The 26,277-nt window shown below is 39.8% G+C and overlaps 1 protein-coding gene across 1 annotated transcript in view; it reads left to right on the top strand.

The window, feature by feature from the left end:
• ADAMTSL1 (ADAMTS like 1) overlaps positions 1 to 26,277 on the top strand; it is a 588,401-nt gene that overhangs the window by 537,741 nt on the left and 24,383 nt on the right. Inside the window, exons 19-22 of the mRNA XM_063295031.1 lie at positions 83 to 236; positions 3,553 to 4,693; positions 14,703 to 14,830; positions 23,547 to 23,675. Coding sequence (XP_063151101.1) covers positions 83 to 236; positions 3,553 to 4,693; positions 14,703 to 14,830; positions 23,547 to 23,675 — 1,552 coding nt within the window. The remainder of the gene's footprint in view (positions 1 to 82; positions 237 to 3,552; positions 4,694 to 14,702; positions 14,831 to 23,546; positions 23,676 to 26,277) is intronic.

Raw genomic sequence — 26,277 nt, 5'->3', positions numbered from 1 at the left:
AACCATGGAAAACTCCAGGGTTAACGGGTAGTGACTGATTGACTTTTAATCTTTCCTAATCAGCTGTTTGTTCTGTTCCCAGTGTTCTGTTAGCTGTGGAGAAGGAACCCAGACACGAAATGCCATTTGCAGAAAAATGCTAAATACTGGACTTTCTGCCATTGTGAACTCATCACTTTGCCCATCTTTGCCATTCTCATCCTTGGTCAGACCATGTGTGCTCGTGACTTGCGCAAGTGAGTATAGAAGAAGACCTGGAGGGGAATTGGGAAGATTTGGGACAATTTCATGTCAAAGAGGAGTTTACATGGGGGCTAAGGAAATTAAAGGCAAAACATTTGGAGGGCATAGTTTGGGGAAGTATAACATAGCACTATAATCATTAAAATTAATAGCAGAGCAGTACCGGAACAGTGTGCTTTGTACATTGGTTTAAATCAGGGACTCCCACTCTCTTTCAATCCAATGGCTGCAGTCCAAAACATGGGCAATGTCAGATCAAAGAAAGAGATGAAAGCAGAACAGGACAGAAAATATATTTGATTTAATTTTAATTTAAATATTATAATTAATATGGATATGCATGCAAGATGCTTTGGAGCAGGCATGGGTGCATTACTGGTGATTCTTTAGATCAAACACGTATTTCTGTGAGATCAAACGTACAGGAGATGTATGTGCCTCCATGCCCAAAGCATCTTTTTGGCTTGAGATCTGAAATGTTGCGCATTCCTAATAATTAATATGATTGCTCCCCATTCATTGTCTCCTCCTCTCATTTTAAATGAGAGTTTGATTATAAATTGGGAGAGGGGAAGTGGGGAAGCCACACCACTTTGAGGGCTACATGTTATATACCCCTGGGCTGGCAGAACATGAGTGATACTGTGAATGGTTTGTTCCCTACTTACCTTATTAATGGGTTTTCTCAAACAAAGAAAACATCGATCCAGTTGATACCACAGTCCTTGCCAGAATTTCTATGAATCAGGGGATCATACAAGATTGGGAAAATTTTTACATTTCAATCAGTTACTATACTTACGGTTTTATTTATTGTTAGGTAACAATAACAAGAAGAGTCATAATAATAAATAAGAGACAGCCCCCAGATACGGTCCACAAACATGGCTAAAAAATGATTCCCAGAAAGAAAAAAAAATTGAATCTGATCTTGAATGTCCATATCCTGAAGATATGAATTTTAAATAATGAGAGGCTTAGGGTGATTAGATTAATACTTTGCTATTCAGTATATGCATTAAGTATTTTTAAAGTAAAAGAAAAAAAGGTAGTGGTTGCTTTTCTGGCCAGCACTGCTCTCTTTATAGAGAGATCTAACCATGTCTATTTTCTCTACAATGAAGACTTAATTCTGGGCTGTTCTGACTATTCATTCATGTCCATTAAGTTTTTTGCAGGTAAATGCTTAAATTTATTTAAATTTAAATTTATTGGGGTTAAGCAATAAAAAAATCATTTTGGGGGGTGTTGCTGTTGCTTGCAAACAGAATTGCACAGATCATGTATGTAATAAATAGTCTACTGTGGAAACAGTTATGAAAAAAAATAGCAACTCAGTGAAAAAGCATCTTAAAACCTCATATGAATTTTTTTCTAATCAGCAAATTATGTTAGTTGCATTAGAACAATGTTTACTGTTAAACTTTTTCTGTGGAGAGAAGTAGTTGTTTTCAAATCCACCTCACATTCCTGACAGTTGTTGGGCAGAGAGATCTTCAGCCAGGGTCCCCACGTAACCAATGAAGTCTGATATTATCCACCACGGGGTCCTCAGCTCGCTCGAAGTAGATTTGTTTTGCTTCCTGTTACTCCCTTGAGGTTGCACTTTGTTTGTTCCTTCTTGCTGTTTCCAGCTCTGAGGCCTCTCAAGGTTGGAATGATAAACGCTTAATAAGGGGAGTTCCACATGTATGTTGTACACTCCTTATGTTTATTATATTGACTCTTCCATTTAAAGACTTTTAACAACAGGAACTGCTTTTTTTTTTAATTTGAATAAGCCTGACTCCTGATTCTGCAACTGAACCAGAAAGGGACCAAATTTATTTAGCTCTGGTTATTTCTGATGGGTGAGCTCTCAGCATCTGTTGAATAAATCTCAATTTGCTGTAAATTATAACGTTTCACCTAGTTCTAAAAGGAAGCTGCTTGTTTGGTTTAGTGAGTTGGAAGCTATGTTTTATGGCCCATCTGCAGATGCCCATGCAAAGGACATCCCGGGTTCAAATTTTTGTACAGTAACTTCCCCATGAAATGTCCTGTGTTGCAGACCATGTGATGGGGTATCATGCTACATCCCTCACAGGCATCATGCATTAGTGATAGGGAGTTCACACAGGAAACACATACATAGGCACAGCACAGAAGCATTAATGGAAGGGAAAGAGGATCTTTAGTTAGGCTGATCATACGCCCCATTTTGAATAGGACAGACGTTTTTTTAACATTTCCCGACCGTCCCATCATTTTAATATAAATGTCCATTTTGTCCTGTTTTCTTAAAAACCGCTACAGCAGCAACAGGTTTGCTATTCAGAGAAGCCGATTCACATACGGAAATTTGACTTTGGGGAGGGGAAAAACACACACACACACCCCAAGTTTCCAGGGCCCTTGGAGTGTCCCGAAGGGAAGTGAGTGCGAGCAGAGCACACGCTTCAGGTGGCTGAAAATAAACTTTGCAAAAAAAGGAAAGGAAGGGAAAGGGAAAGGAGAAACTGGGAGGCACGCACGTGCAGATTTGGGGGCCCATGGAGCATGCAGGATTCCCTGGCATTTCAAGGGGGGGCGTCCTGACACATCTGGAGGGGGCACAGGGTGTAAGTCTGAACCATCACTAAACGAATGGTTGTTAAGCAAGGACTACCTATATGTTGTGGTGCAGGTTTTGTTCCCTTTTTTTAGTGTGTGTGTCTGTGTATGTGTGTATTACACAAGCAGGACTGTCAATCATCAGCCTGCTATTCTCCTCCAGCCTGACAGTTTCTTCCTCTGTCCTCCAGCAAGGATAGGGAGGCTTCTGAACGAACTTAGCAGGTCTAGCTGATCTTAGCTGAGCTCAAAATGTAGGATCAGGCCCAATTAATATTTGGATGGGAGACCACAAGGAGATCCTAGGGCTGCAAGCTCAGCAGGGAAGTTAAAAAAAACTACAGAGGAAGGCAAAGCAATCCACTACTGCATTATTGTCCAGAAAATTACATGGATAGATTTATAAAGTTTTTATTAAACATTTATTTATTTATTTATTTATTTCTCAGATTTTATCACCCCCAATCTCCCCCCAAAGGGGGAACTCTGGGCGGTTTACAACAAAGATAAAAACATTTAAAACTTTTTTTATCATCTTGCTTTTTCATGATTACAGAATATTACCTAAGTTTAACCCCTTCCCCTTTTGCCATCCCAATGTCCCATTTTTGTCTCAAGGAAATAGGGTCAGCCTATCTTTAGTCCACTTTAGTCTGTTAGACTGAATGTGCAAATGTGATGTGATACCATATCCTAATAATATTACTAACATTTCAGGATACCAGAGACCAGCTCACAAGCAGCCCCCTTTGATACTGGCTCAAAAGAAAGTTTTTATCCAGACAAGAAAGCAAAAGAAACTGCACTTTATTGTTGGTGGGTACGCCTACCTGCTGCCCAAGACCTCTGTCATTCTTCGATGCCCCGTGAGACGATTCCGGAAACCAATGATCACGTGGGAGAAGGATGGCAAACGACTCATCAGCTCTGTTCACGTTACCATTGCGCCGTATGGATACATGAAGGTCCATCGGTTAAAGCCCTCAGATACAGGTACATATACTTGCACAGCAGGACCAGCTCAAGAACATTTTGTGATTAAACTAATAGGAGGTCACAACAAACGTACTGCTACCTTGTCAGCTGGGATAAAAGGAGAAGAATCCCCAGGGAAGGTCAGTTTGAATGAAGCTTTGCATGGCCAGGAGAAGCATCAGGATAAAATTCTCTTCAATGGAAGCAAAACTGAAAAACGAGGACTTGTCTCTGATCCTAGCAACCGGTATGATGACATTGTGACAAGGCTTCTGGAGTACAGAGGCTGGCCTCGTGATAGCACAGAGCCTTGGGAAGCTCAGGACTCCACAGAGAGAAATATTTCTATAGAGGAGGACCAGGGTCAGGACTACAGCCTGCCTTTCACTATGGTCACCAGTCAGGATCGTTTAGATGACATCCTAAAAAATTTGTCTCAACAGCCTGAGGAGCTTAAGGATGTCTATAGCAAGCAACTTGTCTCACAGCTGGCCCATGAAATTTTCAAGAGCCATTTGGAACATCAGGAATCTTTTTTCAAAACCCAGGGAAGGAGAGTCAGTTCTGCTTCAGTGGAATTTCCATTCACTAAGCACTTCTCTGAGTTCACCAGATTATTGAGAACATCCTCCTCTGAAGCCCACCTGTCCACATCTCTGGAACTCATAAATGGTTCACGTGGGCCACACAAAAAACCTGCCATTCTGAAGAAGATCTCTGCGGCACAGCAACTCTCAGCATCCGAGGTTGTTACCCATCTGGGACATACTGTAGTTTTAGCCAGTGGGACATTAAGTGTACTTCTTCACTGTGAGTCTGTTGGAAACCCAAGGCCAACCATTACTTGGGCAAAGAATGGAGAAGCTGTGCAGTACAATGAGAGGTAATAAAATATTAATTTTATCATTACTACACACACACACAAAATAAACTATACAGTTCCTTTATTTTCATACATTCTTTTTATAATGTAAAATGGCTTTTTTTTCCAAAACATATTATTTGGGCTATCATACTAATGGATGTGTTAGAGGTGGTTCTATAGGCACAGATAATTGGTTTGAGTTAGCTCTTAGTTATTTAAAATCTAGGACATCCATTCCTAATTTGATGTCCTTATAGAATCCCCAAGCCCCAGCTGTTGAACATAATCATCCATTGGGGAGACTGTAAAAAAAGATTTAGTTCTACTCTACTTCAGAAGTAAGGCAGGTGAGTAGACTGTTATACTTCAGATTGGAGGAGAAAATATTATTTTAAATACTCCCATATGTACAAAACCAAAATCTACTGGCACATAATGGAAAAAGTTTCTAGCTCAGCTCTCCCACCCCAATTTATAGAGAAGGTATTTTAAAAAATCAAGGTGTTTTTGAAATGAAACATGTAAGAAATGCCATTTACAGTCTGAAAGAGCTCATCCAGTTCTACCATTCCAGAAATACACCATTTTATTTAGATGCAGGTTATGTGGAGAGTTTCTGCTCTAAAGTGCAGGAATCTTTGTAAAATTGGTGCATACTACTCTATGGGGAAATGAGAGGTAGATGGTGGCATTTTAAAGTGACTGTTCTACAACTCTAAGCTGAGTGTTAAAACTGTGAGCAAGGTTGGAAAAATGAGATGGCTCTAGAACAGCTTTTCTAACTCTGACTTTTCTAACTCTAGATTAAGGGTCACAATCCACATGACACTCAGAAAATCTCTATAGATTATTCAGGCTATGTCAGGTAGGTCGGCAAGAATGGACCTGGCTTATTTCTCTCAGTTCCCTATTAGCAGCAGATTTCTTAGTCTAATGTCTATATTATATCTAACATATATTTAGCTGTGCTTTTACAGTGTTTCATGATTAGGTTTCCATTATGTATTTGCCTTCTCTTATTCAAAATTTTTTTCAGGGGTTTTGGATAATCCTATCTTCCGTTTATAGCTGTCCAGTTTCTGCAGATCTTTGCATTTTTTTCTTACTGCACAGAATCCATGAAGAAAGGGACAGTTTGGCAGCATTTTATTATACTCCACCATTTGGAAGCAGCTCTGGTCTCGCCAAAATTGATTATATATTTAAAATATTTTGATCCTTCCTAGCCTCCAGAGAATTTGAGGTGGCTATGGATGGTGTGCTACATATGAGCAGCAGGTGCAATAGTTAGGTCAAGATATTTATCCATTCCAACCCTAAATTCATTTAAGTTCGCTATCATGGTTTCCCTTTAAAAAATCCCAGAGGTGGTTATTTGGTGATATTGTTAGGAATTATTTAGGAATTCTTAGTTTTCTCCAGCCCAGAACTCAGAGGTAACTCAGAAGCGACCTGACTGGTAAGCCAGTTTAACTCTGTAGTATGGACATCATATCTGTTTAGTGTTTCAAAAGGAATTGTAATCCTTAAGTAGAAAAATGTGTGGTGAGCTTGCCTTAACCTACATATTCCTGCAACTCTTCCTAGCTTGTTTTTTAAAAAAATGTAACTAGAGTAGTGAGAGCCAGTTTGGTGCAGTGGTTAGGGCATCAGACTAGAAACCAGGAGACTGAGAGTTCTAGTCCCACCTGAGGCATGAAAGCCAGCTGGGTGACCTTGGGCCGTTCACTCTCTCTCAGCCCTAGGAAGGAGGCAATGGCAAACCACTTCTGAAAAACCTTGCCAAGAAAACTGCAGGGACTTGTCCAGGCAGTCTGAGAATTGGACACAATTGAACAGATTTTTTTAAAAAGTCATACAGTTTTTGATAAATGGACAGTATTTCCGTGGGATACAATCATTCCTCACAGTTCGTTCAAATATCTTTTGTGCAAGCATTCTCCTGACACTTATTGCAAACTTGTATCATACACACCTTCACACTAAGATCACAATTTATTTCTCCCATGATTTTTTAATCCCAAAGCAGTCTCCAGGGCAGGTGGCATCTGGGCCAAATCACCCATCACGTGTATCAAATGTATCACAAGGGACAGTATGGATTTCTTTTCAGGTGCAAGTAATAGGTGATGGGGAAGGAGGTTGCTTGGAACCAAATGATAGAACAAGTTTTAAGTTCCACCAGACCCCTAAATTTACAGTCTTGGCAAAAATCTCCATCTAAGGCTATTTTTCTGAGGAGAAAAGCAGGAAGAGTATTTGCTTATATCTTTCTCCTTTTTGTGTTTTTCAGCTCAGATTTCTCCTTCCTGATGTCTTTTTCACTATCAAATGTGGGATCTCCAAGTTTTTGTAAATGCATATATCCCTAAATTTTTAAAAAATAGCTTTTTCCCATCCGTTCTTTTTCTTTCAGACTATTCCAGAATTTAGGCTTTTTAAAAAATCACAAACAAATACATTATGAACATCTTTGCTTAAAATATAATTTGAACCTCTATTAGCTGTGATTTTTAGCAACATACTTAGACACATAGGAAAAACAAACTCTTTAACTGATCAAGGAGCTTTCACTAGAGACATATTGAGGGGGTTATCATGAGCAATATTTGGAAAAAGGTATTATGGGCATGAGTTATATTTTATTATAAGGGTATTTCAGGTAAATACATTTTCCTGTTCTGGATAGGCAGAGAGCTGTGTCCTTCATTGGTCCTTCATTCTGGAAATTCCTCAAGATCTTCTGAAATTTTAGAATAAAATAGTTACTGTTTATATTCCATTGTATATATGTCAAACATCTCATAATTTAGACTTGACTTACCTGGCTTATTTGCCAGAAAGTTTAATTACCACTACTCTGTTAAGTTCTCTTGAATAGCTGGGCTGCCTAGAATACATTTCTGAGTGATTCAAGAACTATTAAGATATGAGAACTTGCTCAACCTGATGTGACAGTAGTGACTCGGTACAGAGTAGCTGAGCTCCTTAATTAGGGGGCAGATATGATTTTTAAAAAAGCAAAGCAATCGCCAGTAGTGTTTTCTCCCTATTGCTATATGTGATCAGCATTATATGGAAAATGTGCCATCTTAAACCTCATATTAATTTTATATGGTGTATTTATATGTGTCCTAACTGCCAGGAACCACGCTGAGACAAGGAACTGGTCTCTAATGTTTTATTGCTTGTACATAACAGGAATCCTAACAAACTGAAGAAGTGTGGGAAAAAACCAGACATATAGACCCCAAAGATTAAGGCGGGCCTGATCGGTGCCTCTTGGAATGGCTGCCCAATTCCTCAGTGCTACGCATGCGCTTAACAGTCTGGATGGGAGCCCCCTGCTCGCCATCCTCACTCATGACATCCTCACTCATGACATCATGATAGTTAACCACTTTAGAAAGATTTGCCTCTAAGCGGTAGGCTTCATTTATTTTTAATAAATGAATTTATTTGATTGAGTGCATAGAGCAGAGTCTATGACTTTTTCAGACACCCAGGACTATTCTACAATGCAGGTACATCCATTTTTTTTAAAGGCTGAAATCTTGGAAGTCCATCAGATGTTATGACATTTCAGCAGTCTCAGCCAAAGATCTTACACCTTCTTGCCTGAATATGTGACATCTCATGTGAAAATAAAGAATTCCCATGAGATGTGGTGATCTTTCAGCAGTTTTATGAAACAAAATTGAATTACTTTTAAGCGTAGGTATCCAAAGACCACTCAACAGTATCCAACTCTTGATATGGAGCCTTATATTCTAATTTTGCTGTTAGCTATGTGTTAATTTCTAAGAGTATGTAGTGTATGAAGAAGTTACTTAAAAGTGCTGATGTGCTGGAAGGCATATACATTTGTTGATGTATTCAGAAAGCAGCAGTCCAAGAATCTGTTGCCAGTACATGTTTCCTCTGTGTAAATTATGAGCCTGAGATTAAACATCCAAGTCCTGTGACCAGGGTCAGCCTCGGAAATGAGAAGGCACACAAGAATCAACTCTAGGGACTAAAATCAATTTTAAATGCCTGTTTCTCTGGAAGATCTAGCAAGGTCTTGATTTATCCAAGGTGCAGTTCAGTACTGTGGTTTAGATATACCATTAGTTTGCTTGCTGCCTTCCTTTCTAAGTGGTTAGAAGCTCTCCAGATTTAATGATTTTTATAATTTAGTTTCATTTGCGGTGTCATTGCATTTAAAAAGCATTTAAAAAGCATTTTCCCTTGGCAGATAGAGCATTTTTTTTTACTAATAAAAGAAAACCTTAAAAAATGAAAATGTGTGTTTTCCCCCCTATGTGAGAACAAGAATGTATTTGTTATGGAAAGCACATGCAGTCTTAATCAAAAATAGGCCTATGGTATAAATTTGGTTGGACATAGTCCTGTAAAAATATATTTCTGGCGTTTAGAAAGTTGTATATGCAGATATGCATTGCCAGTGGTTATATTGTGTTGGGAAAGTGCACATAAAGGTTTTTCTTGTTTATATATGGAGTTGAAACTACTGGAGGGATGCTTTTCTATGATGCTGTTAAAAGACATGCAGGTTACAAAAAGTCCAGACAAAGATTATGTTCAGAATTGAACACGAGGAAATTATATACTATCTCATATCTTGAGCATCCATGCTTTTGCAATATTGGAGCACCAATGCATTCTTCGTTGTTGGAGAGCAAATAATTTCTATTAGTTCCAGATTTTGTCACACACATACAACCTGAGACAAGCAGTTCCCAGAGGTTCACTTTCAGTGTTTGCCACCTTTTCTTTCTCTACTGCCATTGCTTTGCATTATCTTCTAGAGCTTCTCTACTCCACCTTCCAAATCGATTGGGCATGGGATGAGGAGGTTGTTCCTCTTCTGGTTCGATTGTATAGAACAGTGTTTCTCAACCTTGGCAGCTTTAAGATATGTGGACTTCAACTCCCAGAATTCCCTACCCAGCATGCTGGGGTATAGAAGAAGGCAAGGAGCAGGAAAAAGTAGCAAGGCAGGATGGTCCAGGACAGAGGTTCTCAAACTTTTTCAGACCTGCTTGTTTAAATCATGGAACCCCTGACCAAGAGGTAAATCTGTAGTGGTAGAACATTACTGTGCTTGGTGAACTTGTTTTTGTCCTTAGTCTCTCACAGGATCCCATCAAGTTTTGTGGAACCCTGAGGTTCCAAGGAACACAGTTTGGGAAAACCTGATGGAGGAATTGGCAGCTAGACCCCTCTCAAGACATGAGTTAGCACCTCCATACTTTGCATTTATAGATTTAAATCTTTCCTAGATATACTGAGAGTCATTATGGAGTCAGGGACCTTTACACGTTCGAAAAATAAATACACATTTCTGACAATGTAATTTGTGAAGCAGGCCTATCTGTTTTGGGACTCTGTTTTCAAAGCCTTGTTTCTGGTGGTTCTATAGAATTTGTGCACATATGGCTTTTGCACAGATAGTTACTGTAGAGATCTATGAAAAAGTACAGGCCTTCCATTGATGTTGGGAATGTCCTGCTCCTTTATTATCTCTGTATGGGGAAGCCAGGTATTGGTCTACTTAATATATCTCTCTGAATATCTAAATTAAGACCCTTTTTGTCTTGTACATTATGATGATCAGTAAGAAGCTGATGGTGAAAGAGAAGCTTCCTTGCATTGCTTTTCCCCTCCCCCACCCCCTCCCCTCTCCTCCAACACAGTGTTCAATGGGTGGCCTTACTCTGGTTTGCTTTAGAGTGTGCCACCCATGGTGCTGTGAGGGAGATCAAACATCCTTAACTTTGTGGTTCATGAGGCTGCAGTTTTCATTCAAGGAAAAAGGATCTCATCAACCCATGGTAAGTGACTAGGCTTTGATTGCATTTGGATGGGCTTTCTCATTCCAATTCTCTCATCCTCTTTTGTCTACTTCCCCCATTTTTTTTTCTCTTACCATCCCAACAAAAGAAGTTATGTAAAACAGCTGCTGCAGTTTTCTTGTGAGAAAAGCAAATTTGCCTATAGGCTGTGTCATTAATTCAACCTAAGAATGATTGGAGGCAGGTTCAAGTATTAGAACTTCATAGTGGAAGCCATGATACTAAACATACGTCTCTCAAGAGGTCAAGGCCACCCAGAGACCCTAAACTAAACCGACTTGGAAGTACTCCAGCAAAAGGACATTACACAGTATACCAGTTGAGCGGATAATGCCAAACCTCTGGCATTATCCCTGAAACCTTCTCTACCAAGACTAATCTCAGGATTGTTTAAAAGATTATGTCCACCCTCTGTTGCCCAGGCCTGGCCATCTGTTCCTTACACAGCCTCTCCTCACTTTGAGGAGATCTGCTTTTCTTTTGCGCAGGGTTGTATTGGACATACGATTATTAAGAAAATTTTTCACAAGTGTCAGATATTTCCAACCATTAAAACAGAAGATATGCTGAAAGTGTTATTTTCTGAAAATGATAGTTTTTAAATATATGGCAAGTATTTTCATATGTAATCATTTATCCTCAGTATCATTGACTGGATGATTTCCAGCTGTTTGGGACATTTCCAACTGGTCTGTTCTGATGTTACACTTTCTTGCATATCTTTTGGAAAGTTTATGGAACTGATCACAAAACATCCCAAAATGTACAGTGGTCCAACCTTCATACAAATGGGATAGTTCAGTGTGAAAAACGTGTACGATGCAAAGAGATTGTGCATGAGTTGCATCATATACTCAGCCTTTAATCTGTCTTTGCAGTGATGATGAATAAAGGTGGTTTTTTTTTGTTTACTCTTTTTTAGGCAAATGCAAAAACATCATTAAGAAAAAATGATGTTGAAATTGGCTCCTGAGATAAGAAACATGACATTTCATTCTTCTGAGGTTCTTTGGACAGACTTGAATAAGTCAGCTAGAATCTTTGCCTTTTATCTGTTTATTTATTTGTTGCCTGAACAATCTGGTTTATCCTTATTATGTCTTAAGTCTGGATCAATTGAAGAGTTATTTGCACAGGTTTGAACTGCAATTACACAGTATTACATGGGTGACAGAGAATGCAGATAACCAGTAAATTAGAAAACCAACAATTCAGGTCCAGATTAGAAATGACGTTTAGCTTTCTTTAAAAAAAATGAAAAACAGCTTCTTGAGGCAGAAGAAGAAAGAAGAGAAAGGATCTGCTTGCCCTTTCCTCTTCTGGGCTGCTTGTTCTCCCCTCTGTCCTAACAGTCAGGAATCACGCTGAGACAAGGAGTAGGTCTCTAGAGTTTATTACTGCTACATAAGACAGAATCCTAACAAACTGAAGAAGCGTGGGAAAAACCCAGACAGATAAACCCCGAAAGTTAAGGCGGGTCTGATCTGTGTCTCTTTGAATGGCTGCTTAATTCCTCAGTACTACGCATGCATTTTCCCCCCTGGATAGGGGCTCCCTCCTGCTCGCCATCAGTACTCATGACACCCTCTCCCAGCTGTACTGTACTTACATCCAGCAGCCGCCATTCTATACTTCATCTCTGCTGGAATATCTTCAGTAGTCACCAACTGTGGGGCCACAGAAAAGATGCTTGGTGGCCGAGTGCCCTTGATGAGGGGAGAGGAAAGACTTCCTTGTAGTTGGCCACAGCACAGAAGTAGTTTGTCAATGCCTTCTTCTAGAATGTTTTTCAATTTCCCAGTTGAAAAACTAGAGGGGGGCTGATTTAACATTTCGGTTGGGCAGAGGGCTGCAAAGTGGTAGAGCCATATCACATAAGCATGCAAGATGAGATTTAGGAGAAGCAGGGAAATTCTTTGGATTTCATTCTGATTTCCCTGTTTTATAGCTCCACCCAAGTTTTCTTTCGTTTCCCACTTCAAAATTGCAAGATCTTGCAGTCAGTTTTAGCAATCATGGATAAAAAAGGGGACTTGAGGGTATATGTCATAATAATGTTCAGGGATGACTCTCTTCAAGCATATATTCTGCAGGCTACAAATACAAACTTAGTACAGGTAGTCCTCACTTAACAACCATTTGTTTAGTGACGGTTTGGACTTAGACCATGCTGAAAAACCCAACTTGTGACCAGTCCTTACACTTATGACCGTTTGATCACGATTTGGGTGCTTGGCAACCGGTTCACATTTATGACCGTCACAGCATCCCATGGTCACATGATCGCCATTTTTGACCTTCCTGGCCAGCTTCTGGCAAGCAAAATCAATGGGGAACCACATGATTCACTTAATGACCATGTGGTTTGCTTAACACCCATGGTAATTTGCGTAACGACCACCGCAAAAAAGTCATAAAATCGGGTCATATTTGCTTAATGGCTGCTTTGCTTAGCAACCAAAATTCGGGTCCCAATTGTGGTCATTAAGCAAAGACTACCTGTAATACCTTGTGTTATTTTAGGGTCTTTAGTTGCCAAAATAAGTTTTACAAAAACTTTATCTGGTCATCCAGAGAATAGCCTTAAACGGGGTGTTAGAAGCTCACTATGCAGAGTTATAACAGAGTAACAAATTAGGCAATAATTCAGTGTTCCCTGACTGGCAGGGGCAAGTCCTTCTGGCACATGTTTTTTTTCCTGAAACTTGCCTTCCAATACAGCTGATGGCAGGATGTCAAAGCACAGCCATGAAATGGCCCTAAGGAATTCATTAACTGTAAGGTTATTAAAATACGAGGCCGGTTTGAAACAGATCTTACTATATCCTAATTGTATTCCAGCTCATGCAACTGTTTTAAGGATCCTTCGTCTAAGAGCTGCCATATCCTGTTCTTGTCTCAGTGTCAGCAATGCCCCTGTTTCAAAACCCAGTTTCTGAACTTTAACTCCAATTTTACTCCAAGGTAAATTGGAGTTTGTTGAGCAGGATAAGAGTTGTCGAGCCTTGGGGTTATAATTTCAGATACATTGTCACTAGTAGCGATTGTGTAATCAATAGACTCCTCCAAATATATACATTGCACAGAGTCAAGAGCATCATGCTAAAATCAATGGAATTTGTCCTTTAATAATTTTGGAAACTCCTAATCTTTAGCACTTACATAATGAGGACATTTGAAAGAGGATTCCCTAACTAGCCCTTTTGCATATGGTATTTCTTATTGTCTCGGTGTCCAATTGGATTAGTCTTAGGATACTAATACAGACAACTTTTCAAGGAAAATCCAGAATTCTGGGGGCCCAACACCAATTACATAACTATTTTCTAACCAAAAGATAGTGGAGACATGACATCAAGCTTTGAGCTTAACATAGCAGTTTGACAGACAGTGGGAGGAATAAGAAATCTACGTTGTGCTTTAATCTTCACATTTTTCAAGTTGGCAGTGATGCAAACTGACTGTAATGGTTGCCTATTCTGACAGACTCAGTCTCACAAGCAGGTGCTTAAGGATAACTGATTTATTGAAAGAATAGTGTGCAAATACAAGGAAAGCTGAGAATGAGCAAAAGCGCGCCAAATACAAACTAAAAACCCTCGCTTCAAACCCGGTCCCGCCCTCGCTCCCGCTTAGCAACCACCCCCTCCCACATGTTAGCAACCATCACCCACATCGGCCTGAGAAAGTAACCTTGAACACAGCCAATAACCCAAACATACATTCCACAGTTACATTAAGGAGATTACAGCCTGGCACGGCTGGAAATCTCCACTCAGCAAACACGGATCAGGAAAGTGACATGCAAAACGTTACGATGTAATCAGAACATTGAAACGATGAACATAACACTGACCTCTTGGTGGAAGCTAATCTATGCAGCAGCTTGTAGTATCAAGGTAGGTATGAGATAAAATGGTAAAGTGTACGTATCTTAAATATCAGCAGACTTCAGATAACCTACCTAGTTTGATATTGGTGAATATTGCTTGTTATTTAATTAAACAGAATCTGCGAGCCTTGTAATTTAACTGTCATTCTGAATATATTAATTCAAATAAGTTTAACCCCTGGCTGGTGTTTCCTCTGAGGTCTTAGCCCAGAAGTGCTGAGTAATAGTTTTCTTGGCATCCAATCTTAAGACTTAAGACATTTGTCTGTCATTACAGGATTCTTCTTCAACCAGATGACTCCTTGCAAATCCTAGAGCCAGTTGAAGCTGATGTGGGTTTCTATACTTGCAATGCAACTAATGTGTTGGGATCTGACTCTGTCTCCATTGCCATCACGTTAGCAGGTAACATGTTTACAGCACACATCATGGAAGTCTTCCTGTTCTTGCAGTCCTAAGCATGTGTGTATAGCAAGATAACAGCCAAGGTTAAAAACCCTACAAATGTTGGAATTTTTGAACTCAGACTCTGTGGTTTGTTATTATTTTCCCCAATTTTGTTGATCCTGCATTAAAAATTTCATGTGACATCAAATGCTAGCTTGGTATGTTTAACTCCTTCATTTTCCAGGATTATTCGTAGAGAGGAGCCACAGCATTTAAAATAGATTAGTGACGCTTATAGTTTTGTAGAATTTTCTATTTTAGGTAAGTCATGTGAGAGGTATATATGCCCAAACCTCAAGGATGGAAGAGTTTGAATGGAGCTTTTTGTTATGTTTAGATCAAGGAGCATTGCCAAGTCCTAGGTTTTGGCACTATTCTGAGATTCCATACTCCTGTTTTAGAATTTCCAGAAATAATCTTGAAATGAGATGCCAGATCCAAGAAGTACTCTGATTTATGCTTGACTATATGTATATTAACCACTGTCCCTTGAACCATTACGATCTCGGTTTTGTGGCTAGTGTCTCCTATCAAAACCCCCACCCTTGCAATTCCACTAGATCCTGACACAGCCTCCGAAGTTAAGCAATCCTGAAAACAAGAGGTTGGTGATAATGGGATGTTAACATTTTGGTATGCAGAAAAAGGGATTTTCAATTGCTTGATTCTGGGGTTACTTTTAGTTTTTATATACTCTGAAATTCATATTTTTATAAGACTATTGCTGAGATGATTATTTAAGACAGTAATAGTTGGGGAATGCACCATGTTTTTCACTCCACTTTCCCACTTCTATCTGCTCTATATTTATATATTTCAGGGGAGAGGGTAATTAATTTTGATATTTTGGTTCAAACGTGAAGCTTCATATAGTAAAGTCAGCATTAGCCCAGCAGCTGCTGAAGTATACTGATGTCTTGCCCAAAATAGTGATAACACAGTAATAGATTTGCTTTTATTAAACTTTTAGGTCCAAAGTCTAAAAACTATTTTTTTATTTGTGTGCTCTATTTGCATATATTGTATATTTGTCTGATCTCTCTGGCATATTTTGCTATTATGACTACTTTCTCCTTTTAGTAGAATGATTACGTTTTAATTTGTTCAAAACCATTGTAGTGGGATGCTTTGACCTCTTTATTTTTTCTTATGCTTGGTGGTGGCTCCAGTTTTCCTCTAAATCTTTCTCTCTTAGACTGAATTGTTGAGGAACCAGACATCTCACCCGAGTTGAAGCCAAACTAATAGTGATCTCATGAGAGTCAATAAGATTCCTCATATGCTTGAAGTTAAGCATTGCTCTAAATAATTTGTTGGATTGTGTGTTATCTGCTCAGTCAACATCGTGTAAGGTCAGACTCTTCCTTTCCCCATGCTGCAGCCAAAGCATGGCTGGCACACTTCCCATCACTGGCAAGTGAAAGCTCAGAACAGATTAAGTTTCTTGTTTACAATTGTTCACCGACAGTTCAGTCCTATGACAAATTAAATCTTTGTTCACTTGGGTCAGCGCTAATGAAAACCTGTCTTGGAAGAGCAGTGGCACTGTGAGATTGTGCTTGCTTAACTCTTTAGGAAAGGTGCTTGGCCGGCAAGTAGTTTTAGCAACATTCAAAGTTACAGAATGAGAAAACCAAAAGAGCCTAGCTAGATCGCTCCAAAAGTTCATCTACTCCAGGTTGTTTTGTCCAAAATGGAATTCGGTTCAGTAGCAGAGCTCATGCTTCACACACAAGAGGTGTCAAGTCAGATTCTGGGCCCCCTCTTGTTGAAAGCGCTACCTAAAAACCTGAAGAGCTGCTAGCTATTACAGATCAGCATCAACAGTATTTGGCTACATAAGAACGTGGCACTCAGCATAAAGTGGCCTTAATTGTTTAGATGAAACAGTTGCAATAAGGGGCCTCTAGAATTCCGCAAGTAGATAGAAGAAAAACAGCTCCCAGTACTACCACCAGTACTCAGGCAAAGAGTGGAGAAAGGGTGCATTTGCCCAGATGCCTATGGGACAGTGGGGTGCCTGTCGTCATAGTTCTTTTAACCTGAGGACAGAATGAAACTATCTCTTAGTAGGTTATCTCTACAAACCAAACCAACATTTGGTTGAACTCATGAATCAGTATGCCATGTACAGAAGTTCTGAGATAAACAAACTCTAGAGCTTATTCAGAGGGGTCTGTAGTATTAAGAGAGCCGGTTTGGGGTAATGGTTAAGGCATCAGGCTAGAAACCAGGAGGCTGTGAGTTCTAGTCCAGCCTTGGGCACAAAGCCAGCTGGGTGACTTTGGGCCAGTCACTCACTCTCAGCCCTTGGAAGAAGGCAATGGCAAGCCACTTCCAAAAGTGCTGCCAAGAAAACTGCAGGAATTAGTCCAGGCAATCACCAGGAGTCAACACCGACTTGGAAGCATTCACACACACACACACACACACAGGTATTATCTCAAACTTACAGGTATTAGCTCAAACTGTACGAATCCTAGAGTTTCTTAGTTCCTTGTGTCATATTATAGATATAGGTAGGATGGCCAAACGGATGGCAGCGTGATAGCCTTGTGTAGCAGAAAAACAGCCTGGTAGTGCTACAGTTATCAGCCACTGAAGTCAGAAGCAACTTCCCATAGGGCTGCAGAGTTTTATCTTGCCATCTGAAGTACTTAAAGGTTAGGGTGTAGTCAATTTTCTCCTGACCCAGGACACAGATGCTGATCTAGTTTAGATGTCATGCTAAACTACTTTAGTACTGCATATGCAAAGCTGCTATACTCACCACTATACTCTTTTTCTGGCACAAGATCAGATTTATTCTATTTTGAACTAATCCCAGTTTGCTATAGCTTCTGACGTAGAAACTGTGGTTAGCTTAAACTGTAGTCTATCTAAACAATTCAGGATCAAAAACCATGGCTTCATACCTGTTTCTCAGTTTGCTCTGGACACCAAGATCACTCCAGAGAAAGAGTTTAGGAGGGATTGCACACAAGCATCCATATAAATCCCCAGAGGGGTTTTCTCCAGGTATGTTGACCATACCTGCTGATAATTCTAGAAGAGTCAGTTCACTTGGACAGCCCCAAAAACTAGACTCTCATAATTAAACTTCACTTTTACATTCAATGTGGCAGAGAGTTCCCCCATCCGCCCCATGCTTACTTTAGGAATATCCCCAACAAAAATCATCAATACAGCTGTTTCTCCTTAAAAACACTACTACAGTAAAACAACATAGATTTAACAACAACAGTATAAAGCACTGAAGTAATCAATCCATTCTGAAGCAAGTAAATTACATCAAAAACAAACGTAAGATGGGGTTTTAAAGTTTAGCGTTTGCACCATAGCATAGCAATCCAGGCTATAAAGAGTCTTTGCAGCTTGTTGCATTCCCGATGGGCACATTCCAAAGGCTTTAACTTTAGAATAGAGTTTTGGAAGAAAGCCTCTTCATTTAAGCCACAGTTTTGATCCAAGTCAATTTATGGAGCCTAATCAATCACTGTCTGGTATATGCATGTGTGTATGTTCATAAGACATACAGACACATACATTTAGATTGTTTGCAGGTTTTCAGTAACCAGTTTTTCTAATAAAATGGCCCATGCCTTGATTTCATTTTCTCATGCAAACAAATTAGAAAATGCAAATCTCCTGGGTCAAATTTTCTAGATGCAAAGCTGCTTTTGGGTAGCTTCTGAATAGCCTCATCTGTCAAACACGAGTCAAAGGTATCCAATCATTCAGCAGCTTGAAATCTGGATACCAAGTTGTATGAATGTGATAATGTGCAATTAAAACAACATCCTGGTGAAGGAGGAGGACTGGAGGCCTGGACTTCACAGAGGAAGTGGGCAATCTTTGTTCAGGCTAAGTGAAACACTTGGACTATTGATTAATTTAACACATGAGACTGCAAAGAGAAAATGTGTTGTCATTTTTGCAGTAGCAAACTACTTTTTATAGGCTAACAGCAGACAAGTATTTAATCTAATGAGAAGATCATGAAAAAAAAAACCTCCAGTGATTTAAAAGACCAATTGCCATTTGAGGTCTCTCTTTTTTCCTCTGTGATTTAGGAGCGCCCAATAAAATATGAGAACTGTGTGAACTTTTCATGCCTCAGTAGAACATGTTTGTGGCTGGATATTTCTTTATACTCGGCATACAAAAATACTACTGATACAAACAAAAGCTGCCCAACTGCCATGCTTTGGTGGGTTACTCCCACAGTTTGTTGTTGTTTATTCGTTTAGTCGCTTCCGACTCTTCGTGACTTCATGGAACAGCCCACGCCAGAGCTTCCTGTCGGTCGTCAACACCCCCAGCTCCCTCAGGGACGAGTCCGTCACCTCTAGAATATCATCCATCTACCTTGCCCTTGGTCGGCCCCTCTTCCTTTTGCCCTCCACTCTCCCGAGCATCAGCATCTTCTCCAGGGTGTCCTGTCTTCTCATTATGTGGCCAAAGTATTTCAGTTTGGCCTTTAATATCATTCCCTCAAGTGAGCAGTCTGGCTTTATTTCCTGGAGGATGGACTGGTTTGATCTTCGTGCAGTCCAAGGCACTCTCAGAATTTTCCTCCAACACCACAGTTCAAAAGCATCGATCTTCCTTCGCTCAGCCTTATGGTCCAGCTCTCGCAGCCATATGTTACTACGGGGAACACCATTGCTTTAACTATGCGGGCCTTTGTTGTCAGTGTGATGTCTCTGCTCTTAACTATTTTATCGAGATTTGTCATTGCTCTTCTTCCAAGGATTAAGCGTCTTCTGATTTCCTGACTGCAGTCAGCATCTGCAGTAATCTTCGCACCTAGGAATACAAAGTCTTTCACTGCTTCTACATTTTCTCCCTCTATTTGCCAGTTATCAATCAAGCTGGTTGCCATAATCTTGGTTTTTTTGAGGTTCAGCTGCAAACCAGCTTTTGCACTTTCTTCTTTCACCTTCATCATAAGGCTCCTCAGTTCCTCTTCGCTTTCAGCCATCAAAGTGGTATCATCTGCATATCTGAGATTGTTAATGTTTCTTCCAGAGATTTTAACTCCAGCCTTGGATTCCTCAAGCCCAGCATGTCGCATGATGTGTTCTGCGTACAAGTTGAATAGGTAGGGTGAGAGGATACAGCCCTGCCGTACTCCTTTCCCAATCGTAAACCAGTCTGTTGTTCCGTGATCTGTTCTTACTGTTGCTACTTGGTCGTTATACAGATTCTTCAGGAGGCAGACAAGATGACTTGGTATCCCCATACCACTAAGAACTTGCCACAATTTGTTATGGTCCACACAGTCAAAGGCTTTAGAATAGTCAATAAAACAGAAATAGATGTTTTTCTGAAACTCCCTGGCTTTTTCCATTATCCAGCGGATATTGGCAATTTGGTCTCTAGTTCCTCTGCCTTTTCTAAACCCAGCTTGTACATCTGGCAATTCTCGCTCCATGAACTGCTGAAGTCTACCTTGCAGGATCTTGAGCATTACCTTACTGGCATGTGAAATGAGTGCCACTGTTCGATAGTTTGAACATTCTTTAGTGTTTCCCTTTTTTGGTATGGGGATATAAGTTGATTTTTTCCAGTCTGATGGCCATTCTTGTGTTTTCCAAATTTGCTGGCATATAGCATGCATTACCTTGACAGCATCATCTTGCAAGATTTTGAACAGTTCAGCTGGGATGCCGTCGTCTCCTGTTGCCTTGTTATTAGCAATGCTTCTTAAGGCCCACTCAACCTCACTCTTCAGGATGTCTGGCTCTAGCTCACTGACCACACCGTCAAAGCTATCCCCGATATTGTTATCCTTCCTATACAGGTCTTCTGTATATTCTTGCCACCTTTTCTTGATCTCTTCTTCTTCTGTTAGGTCCTTGCCATCTTTGTTTTTGATCATACCCATTTTTGCTTGGAATTTACCTCCAATGTTTCTAATTTTCTGGAAGAGGTCTCTTGTCCTTCCTATTCTATTGTCTTCTTCCACTTCCGCGCATTGCTTGTTTAAAAATAATTCCTTATCTCTTCTGGCTAACCTCTGGAATTTTGCATTTAATTGGGCATATCTCCCCCTATCACTGTTGCCTTTTGCTTTCCTTCTTTCTTGGGCTACTTCTAGTGTCTCAGCAGACAGCCATTTTGCCTTCTTGGTTTTCTCTTTCTTTGGGATGTATTTTGTTGCTGCCTCCTGAACAATGCTGCCAACTTCTGTCTAGAGTTCTTCCGGGACCCTATCTACTAAGTCCAGTCCCTTAAATCTATTCTTCACCTCCACTGCATATTCCTTAGGAATATTAGTGAGCTCATATCTAGCTGATCTGTGGGTCTTCCCTAATCTCTTTAGTCTGATCCTAAATTGTGCAAGAAGAAGTTCATGATCTGAACTACAGTCAGCTCCAGGCCTTGTTTTTACCGACTGTACAGATGTCCGCCACCTTTGGTTGCAAAGGATGTAATCAATCTGATTTCGGTGTTGTCCATCTGGTGAAGTCCATGTATAAAGCCGTCTCTTAGGTTGTTGGAACAGAGTGTTTGTTATGCAGAGTGAATTGTCTTGGCAAAATTCTATCAGCCTATGTCCTGCTTCATTTTGTTCTCCCAGGCCATACTTACCTGTAATTCGAGGTGTCATTTGACTGCCCACCTTAGCATTCCAGTCTCCTGTGATGAAAATAACATCTCTTTTAGGCGTGTTGTCCAGTAGGTGCTGCAGATCCTCATAGAACTGCTCTACTTCAGCTTCTTCAGCATTTGTGGTTGGGGCGTATATTTGGATCACTGTGATGTTAGATGGCTTGCCCTGAATTCGAATTGAGATCATTCTGTCGTTTTTTGGGTTGTATCCAAGCACTGCTTTAGCCACTTTACTATTAATTATGAAGGCTACTCCATTTCTTCTGTGGTCCTCTTGTCCACAGTAGTAGATCTGGTGGTCATTTGATGTGAAGTGGCCCATTCCAGTCCATTTCAGTTCACTGACGCCCAGAATGTCTATCTTTAATCTTGACATCTCACCAATAACCACATCCAATTTGCCCTGGCTCATAGATCTTACATTCCAGGTTCCAATGGTGTGTTGATCCTTAGAACATCGGATTCGCCGTTCACCACCAGCACCGTCGGCCGCTAGCCGTCCTTTCGGCTTTGAGCTAGCTGCGTCATCACGTCTGGGGCTAGTTGAGCTCATCCTCTGTTCCTCCCCAGTAGCATTTTGACCATCTTCCGACCTGGGGGTCTCACCTTCCGATGGTATACCGACATATCTCTGGTTGTACTGATCCATTTAGTTTTCACGGCAAGAATACTGGGGTGGGTTGCCATTACCTTCCCCAGGGATCGCATTTAGTCTGACCTCTCTGTCATGACCTTCCCGTCTTGGGTGGCCCTTCACGGTTTAGCTCATGGCATCATTGAGGTGCTCAAGCTCCAGCACCACGACAAGGTAACGATCCTTTGCTGAAGTACTCCCACAGTATGGGTATTAAAATATTTCCAGTTCCCCATAAAGTACATTTTAGCTGTTATGATGGTTTATGGATTTGTGTTAGTGACATATGTATTGGGGGAGGGGGAGGTACAGAAACAAAACCAGATTTCCACGTTTTTAGTTGATGCTGCCAACTAAAGCACCCATAATTCTTCCTCCTCCTCCTCAACTTCCACCCATCTTTTCCAAGCCAATTCTTTTCCCCTTCTTGCTACTGTAGATTTATATGGAATTCATCTGTAGGCATTATAGGTTCCTGTCTTGGCCAAAGCCCATGGAATTATGCATCCCCACCCATGTCACCTTCTGCTGACCTATGAACAAGCCCACATACAGTAGGAGAGCCTATAAAACCAACCAGCATTCAGAACTTAGCCCAGGTTAAGATTTTCAGAAGTGGGATAACCAGAATGCAAAAAGTTAACATCAGCTAGATGAAGTTGTATTAGAACTTCATATATACATATAACTGTATATAAATTAGTTGTAATTTATATATTTCTAGGGTTCTCTCTCACCCCACCTCTCCCCTACCAGATGGGATTTCTACAATTCATTAAACTTTGCAGCATTATTATTTTAGACAATCCCTCTAGGCCAGGAGTCTCCTGCTTTAGTTTCCAGGGTCCCAGTATGGAAACTTCCAAAGAAAGACCAGGATTAAGTACATAAGACCTTAAGGAAAAACATACAGAGAATTTAACTTAACATTATAGAAGTAACCAAAGAGTGTATAGGATCTGCATACAGTTAGATGTCAAGGCTATGATTTAATTAGGCAAATAATAGCTTCAGTTAACATTCTGATTTATTGATGCAACTAGCTTTCATTTCTCTAGTTCTACAGCCAATTTGTTTATTTAAGAGAACTTTGCAGAATTAATCTTTTACAGAATATGTAACTGGATAGGATTATAAAAGCAAGAAATTATTTATCATGTATCTGTTAATAAACTGACACGTTGTTTACAATCATATACAAATTGTCAATGGTTTTTAAAAATGTCCCCCGCAGGATTATCATTTTCATTGTATGTCACTTCCATTTGTCTTAGAAGCCAGTTTGGATCCTATTTTCAGTGCTTAGTTTAGCAAAAATCATTTACTGGTATAAAACTGACAAATAAATAAAAGTAAGTTGTAACTATGCCCATATTTTTTCTTCTTTTCTTCTTTGCTTTACAATTCATGGTGTCTTCACAGGGAAACCACTGATAAAGACATCAAGAACCACAGTGACCAACCAGAACTTGCTGACTATCTCTGTTGATATCGGAAGTACAGTGAAAACAATCCCAGGAGTAAATGTGACCATTAACTGCCAAACTGCAGGTCTGTTATAACATAACTATATTAATGAGCAGGTTTAAACTTCTGCATTTAGATTTCATTACATCCAATTTGAAATACCTCACTAAAGCACTTAACTGTTCCATTGGCTTGTTTAGGACTGTTCTACCAGTGCTCATCAATAAAAGAGCATGATTTTAATGCAGATCTGAAATACAGCTCCAAGCATCACCAGAGACCTTAGAGTTGCTGCAAGTCAGCCTAGAGCAGTCGGAGTTAGATGAAGCAATGGTTATCTCAGTGTAAGCTAGCTTCATGGGTTTGGAGCATGACAACACAACAGCCATTTCCACTTATTAACCGTGAAGGTCTTAACCTTCAATTAACCATAAGACACTTTACTTCTATTATATCAATAAATGGATAGTGCATGTACCTTCTTCCCAATTGTGCTTCCAGTATAAAATTTTTATACTGGACGCGCAATTGGGAAGAAGGTACATGCACTATCCATTTATTGATATAATAGAAGTAAAGTATAACATTTTTATACTTTAGAAGAAGTATAAAATTTTTATACTGGACAACTGAAATAAAGATTGAAATGTAACTTATCTGATAAGGCATAGTGGACTCTGTCTTAAGGTTAGAGATACATGTTATGGCAACAACAAAATTTGAAATCTCTATTAGGGCAAGTCAGGGTAACAAAGACCTGCAAACATACTAGAACTCTTCATCAGGGAAGTGCCTAGGAACTAGCCTTTTATGAGCAGCTTAGCTTTTCAGTGTTGAGTAACCCTAATAAAGGTATTGTCCTAATACGAATTTTGGAATGTTGCTTATAGCCATGGAGTTCAATGTTTTGCTTTATGTATGTCCAAAAATTTATGAAAGTTGACATTTGTGTGTGATCACTAACAGATTAATTGTGTGGATGCCTGAAAATCTAGACTAGAAAATGATCTGAGAATCATTAAATGCAATTTTCAGCATTCACTTCTATCAACAGATTTGGGATATTCTCTACAATATATGTGGTTTTATATGGGGAAAATAGGACCTATAACAAATGTTGCTTGGACTCATGAACAAATTGATTATCCCCAAATAATCCTTCATTACCATCAGTCTCCACTTTCTTAGTTCACTTTTGGCTCTCACTCTGATTGCACACCTTTTTGCTGTTTTGTCTGTTGTCCTGCCATTTCCCTTCTTCTCTACCTCTCTTTAACCTCTCATATGTTTGTTTGCTTCCCCCTCCCCCTCATTCCCTTGTTCTCCTTCATGTGGTTGATGTCCCTCTCCTGCTCCCTTCTTTTTTGTTTTATCTATCTCTGGTCCTAATCCCCGCATCTCTTGTTTGCCTGTTCACTGTTCCTTCCTTCACTCATTCCTCATTCTTCTACCTATCTGCCTCTACTCTTGTCCTTAAAGTTTCATCTAGACTTTAAATATTTATTTCCTAATTTCTTCATTTTGAAAAATGATGTGGAACCAAGGCAGAAAGAACCACCCTGAAAAAATGAGAAAATAAATGAAATCACATTGTACAAATTTACCCATCCCTATCTCTTATCTTACCCTTCCTTTCCTCTGTACAATTGCACGTATGTCCATCTTCCTTGTTTTTGTTTGGAGTGTGGGACGTTGCCCCTCCTTAAAGATGTTTTTATATTTGTGGAAACTGTGGGATTCATAAAAGTGTGCAGCTATCTCACTTGTGTTCCTCTGTGACTCCATTTGGCTACAGAGCATCTGAGACTATGTTCAACAAGATCCATAGGGAGTTGGAGTTTGGTGTCATTAGTCTGCTGGTGTTTTGGTCTACCTCTCCCTGCCAGCAGATTCAGATGCGGCTGTGCATGTGGTGGACAGCTGTGTGGATGCTGTAATGGACTGAATGAGTGCCAGTAAGTGGAAGCTGAGAAGATGGACATTCTGCAAACTGAGGATCCCTTAGCCTAGGAATTGTGTAAAAGATCTATTTTAGAAGGAGCTCCATTCCACTGGAGGAGCTGGTAATAACCTTGAGATAGTAGCTTTTGATTCACCTTTGCAATTGGAGACTGAAGTAACCTCAGTGGCCAGGAGGTTTTTCTTTTTCTTTTTTCCTACCTTCAGCTGCTCTGTTAGGCAGGGATAACCTTGTAACTTGCTGGTTAGGTTACTGCAAAACAGTTTGTATGTGATCACTCCCAAGAGCAAACTGGAAGCTACAGTTTGTTCAACATATGTAATTCATATAACATGAGATGTAAAAGAAAAACGTCTTTTTCAGTATGTATTTCTGTAACCCTGAAGATACTGTGGGAAGGTGTTTTGCTTGCACTCACATTGACTTCTGTTTTAATAGGAAAATAGGATCTTATTCATGGCAGCATCAGGGTGTTCTGTTTTGTTTCCTCAGTTTTAGTTCCTTTTAAATTACATTTGAATATATGTTAAGATCTAAGACATAAGGTAGCTAAGAAATATTTTGTTAATTTATAAATCAGTAACATAAAATGAAGTTGAAGGACTTACACCATAGTTATAATTTGGAGAAATGTGTGCACTCACATTTCATTGCGAAGTATGGATGGCAAGGAACCACCAGTTCTGTGGTTATGTAGCCAGCAGAGGAAAATTACTGACTGTGCTT

This window comes from Candoia aspera, chromosome 2, assembly GCF_035149785.1.
Source record: "Candoia aspera isolate rCanAsp1 chromosome 2, rCanAsp1.hap2, whole genome shotgun sequence".
NCBI lineage: Eukaryota > Metazoa > Chordata > Lepidosauria > Squamata > Boidae > Candoia > Candoia aspera.
This window is presented reverse-complemented; position numbering and strand designations above follow the sequence as displayed.